The sequence below is a fragment of the Polistes dominula genome, unplaced genomic scaffold, assembly GCF_049000335.1.
Source record: "Polistes dominula isolate Pdom_NZ unplaced genomic scaffold, Pdom_raw_medaka contig_82, whole genome shotgun sequence".
Classification (NCBI taxonomy): domain Eukaryota; kingdom Metazoa; phylum Arthropoda; class Insecta; order Hymenoptera; family Vespidae; genus Polistes; species Polistes dominula.
The window spans coordinates 3,707,501-3,720,564 of NW_028301046.1; the positions used below are offsets into that span (position 1 = coordinate 3,707,501).

General features: G+C 31.4%; 1 protein-coding gene across 2 annotated transcripts in view; it reads left to right on the top strand.

The window, feature by feature from the left end:
- LOC107074569 (uncharacterized) overlaps positions 1 to 10,677 on the top strand; it is a 212,560-nt gene extending 201,883 nt beyond the window's left edge. For both annotated transcript variants that reach the window (XM_089175197.1, XM_089175198.1), the window contains exons 7-8: positions 986 to 1,027; positions 1,569 to 10,677. In XM_089175197.1, coding sequence (XP_089031323.1) covers positions 986 to 1,027; positions 1,569 to 3,260 — 1,734 coding nt within the window. In that variant the 3' untranslated portion in view covers positions 3,261 to 10,677. The remainder of the gene's footprint in view (positions 1 to 985; positions 1,028 to 1,568) is intronic.
- The last annotated feature ends 2,387 nt before the right edge of the window (positions 10,678 to 13,064 follow it).

Consider the following 13,064-nt stretch of genomic DNA (forward strand, 5'->3'; position numbering starts at 1 on the left):
GGAAAGAAAAGAAAAATGTAGTTTATCATATCGATATATTAGCTCGAGAGATGGTAGACAAACATGGTTGACTTTTTCGTTTCTCGTATCGTCGTGTCGTTAGATACGCTTTTATTTTTATCGATTAAAAGCCTGACAGTTGAGCCGATATCATCATTATTCCAAAAAGATAACGATTACGATGGTCGTATTATCAAAGCTAAGTATAATAATAACATAAATATTTAGAAATATTTATGTATTAAAATATTATTAAATATTTATTTTTATTTAAATTATAGATAATACTCGTATGAAACTTCATACATAAATTTAATGTACAATATATAATAATATGTATATATATATAAATATTTAGTTGTCTATGTCGGTGAAGTTTTTTTCTTTTCTTTTCTAAATAAATATACATGAAAAATTGCAAGGATCTGTTATTATTCGAGTTAATATTTTATACGTACGACCACCGTATTCGTTTTTGGAAAGAGCTAGTAGAGACCCTTATATGACAGTCCTCGATCTCACATGCCGTTGGCTGGTCTTTCTGACATGCTCCGAGTAGTCGAAAGAAAAATGGGAAAAGCATTTTGCAGCATTATCCAGGGCAACGAGAACGTCTCGTCGTTTGGGAACGTCGCCGCAAGCTGCGTCATCGGCACAACTTTTACACACACGACAGCAGCCCGATTTAAAAAAAAAGAAAAAAAAAGAAAGAAAAAAAAAATAACTACCAACAACCATTAACCAACCCCGTCTAACCCTAAAACCGAGTTTCCTGAGAATCTATTTCCCTGAAAAAAAAAAATTAATAATATAAACCTATTTTTGTCGATATATGTATTTCGAGATCATCTCCAACTTTTCGATGTCCCTGTTTCCTTCGAGAAAAAGAAAAACAAAAAAAAAAGAAAGAAAAATTCAATAACGCCGAAGATGCGCCGCCCTGTGCCCTTGAAATTAGTTGAAACCGATCCTGTCTTTGTTGCAGATGGACATGAAGTCTGTTGGGTCGTTCTACTACGAGAACTTTGTAAGTGAAGAACTAAGCAATGCAATCATAACGCGCGTTTATGACGTTGTCTTTTTTATTTTTTATTTTCTATTAATAATAGTAATTATAATGTATAAACAAATTTGGATTATCGATTAATTTTATTCGTGAAAAAATTTCATATAAATATAATTTCGTCTAGTTGTATCGATTGGCCAATGTATATTTCTCCCTCGCGTGTTTTATCGTTGATAATGTTAAAAAAAAAGTCTATTCGATGTACGAAGGCAAGACGCGAGAAGATAAAAAAAAACGTTGAAGATTCAAAAAGTAATCCTACTACTCTTGAATGGGAAAAAAAAATAAATGGAAGGAGAAAAAGTTGGGACAAGTTCTTCCCCCGCAGAAGAGAAAGAAGCGCAAGGACCTTTAAAAAAGATCTAAACGCGGAGCCTGTGTTGGGTTCGATGAAGACGCGGACGATCTCTCGACGGAAGCTTCCAACCCTCGAGAGGACGTCGGGTTCGTTTGAGTATCAAATAATACTAATCGTTATTTTGTTTTTGAATTTGTTTTTCAGGCCTTCCCAGGAATGGTTCCGTATAAACGACCGGCGGCCGACAAGTCCGGTATGCCGGTCTATCAGCCGACCGGTGCGACGACCTTAATGCAGTTGCAGCAGCCCTTCGTGCCTGTGTCATGTGAGTACACTGGAACACCACCCCTACCTACCCAAACCTCTAACCATTCGGTCATGCAACCCCCGAACGTGCAAAGCAACCACCACCACCACCACCACCACGCGGTGGTGCAGTCCTCCTCTTCCTCCCAGGGAACCGGCGGCGTCTCTGTCGGTAACTGCGCCGACGCCAACAATAGCGTCCTCATGGATCCGTGCAACAACCCGCCGCCGCCGCCGCCGACAACCGGCGACAATAACAGTAGCGTTAGTAATGCCGGTAACAAACAGACACTCGTTAATGCCCAGAATCATGACGGCGAAAATGCGCGTAACTCCCCCGAATTGAATCACTCGAGTCCGGCGATTCAGCAGCAAGCTCAGCAACAAGCTCAGCAGCAAGCTCAGCAACAAGCTCAGCAGCAAGCTCAGCAACAAGCTCAGCAACAAGCTCAACAACAAGCTCAACAACAAGCTCAACAAGCTCAACAACAAGCTCAACAACAAGCGCATCAACAAGCGCATCAACACCAACAACAACAACAGCAACAACAGCAACAGCAACAACAACAGCAACATGCTCAACAGCAAGCGCAACAACAAGCTGTTGCTCAAGCTCAACAAGCTGCCCAACAGCAGGCACATCAACAGCACCAACAGCAACAACATGCTCAACAGCACGCTCAACAACAACTTCAACAACATCATCAGCAGCAAATGAATCAATTGGCTTTGTCAGGCGTCCCGCCATCCATGAGTCCGTTGACATCAATGGCTGGATTAACATCAATGCCAGGTGTCGTCAACATGGCCTCGATGGCCAATATGGTCAGCATGGCAAACGCTTCATCTATGACTAACTTATCTTCCATGAGCAATTACTCGGTTGCCAGTATGGCGAATTTGAATATGCTGAATACGCTAGGTATGTCCGGATTACCAGCGCATCTAGACGCTGCTGCTCTGGCTAAGGAGGTGGCCCAGAAGAATTACGCGAAAGCAATCAAATTGTCTCAGGCGTCGCAATCTTATGGTATTAGTCAACTGACGGCACTTAATTACACCGGCGTAGCATTGAACAAGCAAACCTTGGTGAATCCAGCGAGTGCCGCAGCCGCTGCTGCTGCGGCTGGACCTGGATCGGCTTTACAGGCTAGCGGTTTGCCCGGAAGTACCGGAACACAGAGATCAGTGATTCCTGGACTGGCCGGTATCCCCGGTGCGTTAACGTCGCCTCTTTCAGCTGGCATACTAGCATACTCGAGACCTCAACCAACCGCCACACCTATTAATCCGTACTCCCTGATCAGACAACAGATCCTACCGAACCCTTACGTCCAAGCATCGATACCTGGTGTCCCTGGAGCGACCGCAGCCGCTGTTCAGGCATCTCCCTACGTCCAGAATCCGTACGCCGTTTTACCAGGTATGGCTGGTGTACCTGCTGGTGTAGCAGCCGCGGCAGGTGTACCGACCGTACCTCAGTTACCGCAAATCCCCAATCCCGCGACGATAGCGGCGCAACCGCAGGTTGCCATACCGGTCAGCTCCGGTGTGATCATGCAACCCTATAAGAAGATGAAGACTTCGTAAAGAGCGTCGCTTTTTTAAATCTCCTTGGCTTGTCTCCGTAGCAAGAGGTCTGTCGTACTTTTTCTGGGCCAACTTCTTCTCTCTTTTTCTCTCTCTTTCTTTTCCTCTTAATTTGTCTTGTTGGTATCTCATTGATTTCTTAAAAAAACCCAACAAAATCAATTCTCTCGTAGTAGTAATTCACTGTTGAGCATACGTAAGTGCAATTTTTCGATTAATTTCAATAAAAAAGATGAACAACAAGCACTCCACTAAACTGGATCATCCATCGATCTTTCTATCGTCAAAAATCTATAATATTTTATGTCATTTTTTTCGTGAAAACTATGATAAGGAAACTAGATAAAAAGAAAGGAGAAGAAAGAGAGAAAGAAAGAGTGAAAATTTCGGTCGAGCAAACGCGAAACTTCGGGAGAGATGAGACGAGACGAGATGAGACGTGACGAAACGAGACACGCTATACAATGAAAAAAAAAAAGTTCCGAAAATAGATTCATTTTCTAGTCAGACATTGTCGGTGAACAGTGCCTTATTGACCCGATTCCTCGTTTGAGCGTTTTTTTTAAAACGTAAGACGAATAGAAATGAGATAGAGAAAAAGAAAAGAAAAAAAAAATAATAATGATGAGAATCGCAAGACGATACTCCTACGTTTAATTTTGTGTGTGCGTGTGTGTTACGTTGTCGGATTGATGAATTTAATTAGTTGATGATCCGCGTAATCGGTAATTAATTATGGCTGTACGTGCGCATGCACGTTTACGGCTTAAATTTGTATCGTTCCGATATCGTGTTTCTACCTAAATCCAATATCTGCCGGACGACTTGCCCCGCGATCCTTTGGATTCGTCCAAAAAAAAAAAGAAAAAAAAAATTACGAAAAGAAATAAAAAAAAATTATGAAAAGAGACAAAAAAAAATATTTAAAAGAAAAAGGGACAAAAAAATAAGTAATTAAAAAATATGCTTGTGCGAGAGACAGATTCCTTGAATGGATCGAAGTGTTTACGCCCAATAATCGTGATTTAAATATTGTCTATAATATTATTATTATTATTATTGAGCATTTTATTTTTTATTTTTATTTTTGACGAATAATCTTGTTTGTTTGTTCTATTTTGTTCCTTCGTGTTTTTTCTTTATTATTATTATTGTAATAATATAATTATTACTTTTTCTTATCTTTATTTATCTAATTTTAATGTATTGTATTTTCTCGTATATAAACATTATAAAACATATTTTAATGAACTTATTGTAAGTTATCATTATAATAATATTAATTAATAATATTAATGTTAGTGAGTGAGGTATTAAAAAAAAAATACTTCATTATTAAAATATTTCGCGTTTATTAATTATTTTATTACAGAGACATTATCTATGTTACGTCATCGTTTTACGATTCCTCGTTCTGTTTTTATAGATTAATAATGATTAATAGAGTCAGGGAGTTTTCGAGGACACGTCTTATATATATTTTAGGGAAGAGTAAGTGAAAAAAAATAAAGAAAAAAAAAAGAAAATAAAAAAAGAAAGAAAGGTATAAAAAGAACCGAAAAGTATAGAAAAGGAAGAAAAATTTCGTTAAAACGTGTTCGATTGTTGCAATATTTTTATTTTGGAATTTTTTATTATTATTTTATTATTATTTTTTTTTTTTTTTTATATCTGTCGAAATTTTATGAAAATTTTATCTTCACGATTTTTATCAGTGTGTGATGTGAAAAAAAAAACATAAGTACAAGGGGTAAAGAAAAGTAAATGGAAATAAGCACGTATGTACAGTTTGGCCTATTAATAATTATAACAACATTAACAACAACAAGAACAACAATAAGAAAAACGTGTCGCCTCGTATAATGTGCAAAACTTGCCTTTTTGGATTAGTCGTTTTTTAGAAAAGAATGATCGAAAGAAAGAAGGAAAGAAAAAAAATTGTAATATAATCGATGGTGTAATTATACATAATAATATGTATATGTGTAAGGACGAGCGACAACGAAAAATGATTACGCCTATTCCCGACTCGTCTTTTACATAATTATCTTTCATTTACTTCATTATAATCTAGTTTTAATTTGTTCTTAAATATTATATTATAATCTTCTTCCTTTAATTTTGTTTCTTAATAATTTAAGATGTAACTCTTCGTTTTATAATTCGTTGGATAGTTTTAGATAAAAGAATAAAAAAACAACAACAACAAATATAAATAAATAGGTATTGATAATGTTTGTAATGCGTTTAAATGCACGATGTGTACCTACATTTAATTTATAATTAAATATTACAATTTATCAATTAACAAATTCGTCGATAAAAAACATTGTATTATTTCGCCCGAAAAAAAAAATACACTTCAGGGCTGTTTTAATATTACACGTGCATTAATATTACACATAGCGTATTAATTCATTTAGAATGTTTATTAATAATTTAAATAAAAAAACGCGTAACCCTTATAAAAATTGTTTGTTTGAAAAGGCGTAGGTTATTATTATTATTATTATTATTATTATTGTAATAATATTGTAAACGATATATATATTTATATATATATATATATGTATCGTATGTTTCCTAGAAACACAATTACGTTTCAACGAAAACATTTAAAGAAAAAAATGAAATGAAAATAATGAAAATAGATATACATATGTTTTCTTTGAAGGTCCGTAATTATCCTAACTTGTACGAATTAGAACATTTATGTATAATAGATTTAGTGGATAAACTAACATATTTTTAACAATAATATTTAAGTAATTACACAAAAGTGATTCGAGTGAATAAGAATAAGAGAAAGGGATAAATAAAATAGGAAACGTCATGAATTTTGACGCGTATCTCTTTTTTCTCAATTCTTTAATTCAATTCGGGGGAGTTGATTGCACATAAAACAAAAACAATAATAACAACAACAAAACAACCAACAACAAAAACAACAATAATATTATACATACACGGAATTTCGGATAAACTATTCTTCGTTTAAATATAATGACGATCAAAAGAATATTACGGAGAAAAAAAATGGAAATATGAAAAACAAAACAATTTGAATGATAAGAAAAACAACAAAAATAATCAGACATTAACGAGCATTGGCGGCTGCTGCATTTATCTAACGAAAAACAAAATGAAATGGGCTAAACTACTATATGAAATATATATATATATATATATTTAATATGATATATGTATATATACATATACAACTACATAAACAATGATTAACGATAATCATACGATCGGTCTAATTTACAAATAATAATAATAATATTACTATCTTAAAAGATAGAAACATGATAGATCATTTTCATCTATCGAATCTCCTGTTACGAAACTATATCTATAATATATTAATACATGTGTATATATTATGTTATATATACATATAAATATATGCATATAAGTTAAAACGGGAGAGTTCACATGCGCATCGTGTTACACGACCTCACGAGCGTAGCCGCATAAGCAACGCACGTTTTACGCACACTACTAAGGACACCTTAAAAAATATAACACATACATACATACAGGTACACAGTTAAACACGTACATATATAAGCTTACATAAAATACACGGATACTAAATATAGGACGTAAATATAACGTTAAGATAGTTTTACGCAGAGAAAATAGTCGATATCTTGTATTTTTATGAGTTCATATGTTTGATGATAATAAATGAGAAATGAAAAAAAATAAATAAAAAAATAAAAAAATGAAAAATATGTCAGTACAGTGGTAGGGACGAAAACGAAAAGAAAAAAAAAATTAAGAAAGATAATATGAATTAAAAAGTAAAAAAAAAAAAAAATATAAGAAGGAAGGGAGAGAGAGAGAGAGAGAGAGAGAAATAAATAAATAAAGCCCACATATGTGGATATGAGATGAAATTTTTAAGAGATATATAAATATATTTAAACGAAATTAATATAATAATAAAAAATAAGTGAAGTAATGTGAAATTTAATAAAAATTTGATTCGATGCTAGTGGTTATGTCTTCTTCTTTGTGTATTCGCGTACACTTATCTGCCAGTGATTTGAAAGTTTTCGTCATACATGCATACAAATATAATATCATATTAGATGATAACATATATTGTAATGAGGTTTATTATTTACGCTATTAATATACATGATTAGAAAAGGATAACGTAATCTGGCATATAACGTGTGACGACGAACGATTAGGTGAATTAGACACGGCCAGTAGAACGAAAAAAAGTTCAGCTAATATGTCGAAAAACGATTATGAGAGGATAATGTTTTCTCGTTGTTGAGAACATTTCTTTTTGTCCTTCTCTTATTAATAAAAAAGAAAATAAAAAGAAATTGTTCTACACTCGTGAAAAAAAAGAAAAAGAAAAAAAAGAAAAAAGGGAAAACGAGAACGCGATATCGTTCGATTCGTCACAAATCCAATTTTCGTTATTATTATTATTATTATTCTTATTATTGTTATTGTATAATTTTTATTATTGTTATTACTTTTTCAAATTATTTTTTGTTAATTTTTTTTAACCAAAAAAATTTTATTACTCGATAGAAAGAAAAAAAAAAAGAATAAATAAATTGTGACAAAGTATTATTTCGTATCGACGTTATGTATGTGTATGTCGCGTTAGAATTAAAAATTCGCGTAGAGTTTATAATAATAATTATAAAAATAACTATATATATTAATTGGATTGGTTCGATCGCGATACACGTTCTTCTTTTATTATCTACGACATTACCTCGATTCCGTCGTTCGAGATCAGAATCCAACATTTTTCTCTGTCGCGGTGAAAGAAAAAAAAATCACACATACACATAAACATACAATGGATACACATATGTATAATATAATATAATAATAATATAATATATAATATATAATATATACGTTTTCACTCTTTTGACACGCACAAACGGCAATTGGAGGAAACAGTCGTCGCGTTGAATTTATGAAAATCGTTAAAACAACGCGATAAAGAAATAATATACCTAACAGCAGTGATATAATGACAAAACTAATGAATGAAATAATAATATATAAAAGAATACGATGAATAACTAAGAAATAGAAAAAGAAAGAAATAATGTAAGAATGCAAGTATAATTAATGGGCTAGTGTTTTTGTGGTCTTCCAGAAAATTGAATGAAAACGCGAGGATGAATCCACATTATTTTTTATGACTATTCAAGATGATGACTCCTCTCGAATGAATAAATGAATAAAATAAAATAAAATAAAATAAAATAAAAAATAAAAATAAAAAAAAAAAAATTATATGAGATGATAAAACAGAGAAAGTCTTCGAGGAAAATGTAGATTCTGATCTCGCGACTGATAAGTTGCGCGCGTGCGCATTTGTGGGCGATACTTTTGTGATAATATTTACATATACATATATATATATATATATATATACACACATATATACACATCTAAATTTAAGTACACAAAACCACCTAACACACATGTGGACTTCATCCATAGTGACATTTTTTTCACACGCACACTGAATGCACGCACAGATCTATATTACAAATAAAAATAAAATACGATATGAGGTTGTTGCTACCTCCTTTAAAAGTTTTGCAACAGTTTAATGGCGATAATTGTTTATTGAAATACGATGACACCGGACGTTCTACATAAAAAACGACGCGATCATTATTTAAATAATCGATCGAGGAAAAAGTATTAACGATATACGATTACAAATCGTAAAACTAGGGTTCCTGTTGAAAATCGGTGTTTTAATGCAAACAACAACAACAACAAAAAGTAACGTAATGAGTACACTGTTTCGAGAAGGGTGGTTGGTTATTTTTGTTCTTTCGTTGATTTTTTTTTACACTTTTTTTTTGTTATCAAGAAAACTTCGATTTTCTTTCCTGTAAAAAAGATATACGCGCGTTCCTTCAACAACATTCTCTTCACCGCTATTTGTTACTTTTTCATATTTCTAACGCGTGCACATTTAAGTATAAGAAATTCGTTCGAAATGACTATAATAATAATTTGACATTTGTCTCCGAATTATCGTCGCGAGATATCGGATTAAGAAAAACAGCGGAAGTGCCTTCCTCCTGCACTCATAACACACACTATTATAATATATGTACATCGGACTAATATACATGCATAAACAAGAACGATAAACAAATTCGTTGAACAAATACACATACACAAACACACACACACATACACACACACACACATATTGCTAAATTAATTAATTATTATATAATAGTAATATAATAATATAAATATATATGTATATACGTATATACATCTAAATTTATGATTATATTTATATACTATAGAAATTAAATTAACGTAAGAAGTATGCATTATTATTAACGTGTTGCATTTTAAATTATCGTGAAACGAAATGAGAAAACAAAAGGGAAAAAAAGGAAAATAAATCAATATAAAACTAAATGACATATTTCACAAAATGAAAAAAGGGGTAACGAGTAAACATTTATATTTTGTGGACTATGTGAAAAGTATATACATATATATATATATAATTATATTATTTACACAACATACTTACCACATATAATACATACATGGTAAAAAGAAATAACATTTTACGATATGATAATATGACTACGTATTACACACATACAGAAAGTAGTATTTATTATTATGTACTATCCCTAATTCTTCATGTACATTGTTATATATGTATACACAAAGAAGTATGCGTGTGTGTATATATATATATATTTATACATATACACATCTTTACATGCATACACACACTATCACGCATATGTATAATATTTATATATCGGATACATTTACGTACGACCTTGGGAATGCAAATGCAAATATCAGCAAATTCATTATACCCACATGGTATAAGTCGACTGTACTATGCACTTAAGTAAAGATATATAATACGTATACATATACGTACATTTCTCTCTCTCTACAGATAATGATAATAAAAGTAAAAATCATAATAAATAATAATAAATAATAATTAATAATAATTAATAATAATAAATAATATAATATTAATAATAATTATAATATATAGTGTCTATATACGGCAAAAGAGTAGAACCACCACATTGAGAGAATTGACGTATGTATTTCGTTCAGTTCTTTCATGAAAAGAAAAAAATAATAATGAAAAATACTGAAAATACGAGCTATACATATATATATATATACCGAGATAAACAATAAAAAAGAAACAAGAATAGGAAAAAAAGCAACAATTACGAAAAGAAAAAAAAACATTGTGTGTAGTTAGCCTTGCGCCGACTCGAACGATCCGAGTCTAAAAAGATCTCGAATGCGTTTTTGCGCATGCACGCTCACGGGGTTTGTCAAGGAGTCAGCCAGTATTTGTAATAATAATGCTTGAGAAATGCATGAATATTTGTTTTATTAATGCTTCTTCTTATTTCATCTCTTTCTATCAAACAAAATGGATCTTCCCTGAAAACAAATTTGCTAATCCCTCACATGTAATATTTATGTATATGTTACATACATATATATATATATATATATGTATGTATATATATGTATTATGTATTACTCAATATTGCGCCCATTATTGCTCAACCTTGCTTCCTGCTTCCCTTTTGTTAATTATATTTAATTATTATTTTTTTTTTAAATTTATATATTTACAATTATTTATATTATTATTATTTGTTTATTCTTTTATTATTTTCTTTTTTTATATTTTATTATTTTTCATTAATTTAGTATCCCACATTACGTATTTACGTTCGACACAAACGTGCGCTTGTATTATTATACTTTAATTGTTTATATATATATACTCTCCTTTTCACCTTCTTTTTCATCATACCGTTATTCACTTTACTTTTCACGCTATTTATTATTCTTTCACGGAATTTAGTTGGGCCCGGATTTTTTTGGGCACAACGTTATTCCATGTAATCGAATATATTCGATCTTATTTTGCAGTCAGCGATTGAGTTAACACTTTGATCGAATTTATTTCTATTCCTTTACTTTTTACTAACATTTTCCATCTGCCTTAAACTTTCCCTCTCCCCCTCCTTAACCGCCTACCTTATTTCCTTGGCAATTCTTTGTTTCCTTTTTGTACGTGTAATCGGTAGAGAATAGAATCTACGAAATGATTCTAAATTGAAGATAAGAAGATAATTGATTTAGTAAAAAGGGTTCTTCGTTAACCTTCCTCTAAACCAATGAGATCTTACGATCTTTAAATTTTTGTTGTTACAAATGTAACTGCAATTTTTCATGGTTGTCATTTTGATAAATTTTTATTTTCTTTATTCGAATAATTGACTTTTTTCTCTTCTTATTTTTTTTTCTCTTTACCGATTGCACGTAAAAAAAAAACGAGCCAGAGCACACGGTCGTTTCTAAACCTTGTAGATGTTAGACGCTTTTATTATTATAACAAACACCGTAAAAAAAAATGTACGACCTCACGCGCGCTCTCTCTTTCGCCTCTTTCTCTCTCTCTCTCTCTCTTTTGATAATAAAATGACGTTTTATATATCTATATATATATACATACATAAATCCTATTCTAACACCATCACTACCACATCACATCTATCCTACCTTTTACCCCCATCGAAACTGGCCCTGAAACTCCCTTTTTTTTCTAAGCCCATCGCTTTTCCTGTGCTTTAGTTGCGAAATATATTCTCTGAGGCACTAAGAGGAGAGATTTATATATATATATATATATATATATATATATACATATATATCTAGCATTTATTAGATATTTATTATATATATATATATACATATATTATATTATACCTGTATTTTCGAGCGACTTTTTCCCCTTCCACCTATCTCGAAGGATACAAATCCAAAACTAAATCCACCATCCAATTTCCAAGTTTTATGCAATCGCCACATTAGATTGTAAAGAAGAAAAAAAAAAGAAAAAGAATTATCCGTGTTTTTTCCTAGGAAGAAATAAAAAAAAGAAAATAAAGAAAATAAATCAGAAAAAAAAAATAAAACGAACGTGCTTTTTTTTTACTTTTGAGAAAAATTCGAGATCGTAGAAGATCTATCGATCGTGTATCGAAGCATAATAACCCACATTCCTCCTTTATTATTATTATTATTATTATTATTATTATTATTATTATTATTATTATTATTATTATTATTATTATTATTATTATCTTTGAACTACGTTATTTAATGAAAATGTTCGATCGACTTTTTTTCTATCTCGAATGTAATCATTTTTTTCTCATAAGTGGTACGTCGTCTTAGACTAATTTTTTGTTATACCTAATCTCTCTTACATACTTTGTATACTAACTTACATAACTTTTTCCCATATTTATCATCCCTTTACGCTTCCTATTATTATCCAGCTTTTATTGTTTTATCGCCGCTATATAAGCCTGCGTAAAATATATTCGCGCGTATGCGTAATGAATTGTTCTTATATAACGCTTGGCACACAACAACGACAACAACAACAACAACAAAAATAATGCCTTTTCTACATATATACATATATTTATATTTCGATGGCAAAAATATTACGAAGATTCTTAATTCAACGAGTGTGAACGATAAAAGAAATAACATGCAACGAAAAAACTATAAATCGATGGAACGGGGAACAACGATGATGAGAAAAAAATGAAACTAACATTAAAAGGAATACATATATATGTATATTATTAAAGAAAATGAAAGAAGAAAAGAGAAAGAGAAAAAGAGTGAGAAAATAAAAAAAAGAAAGGAACAATTTTACGCGGATTTTACAAAACAAGCTCCATGTATATAAGC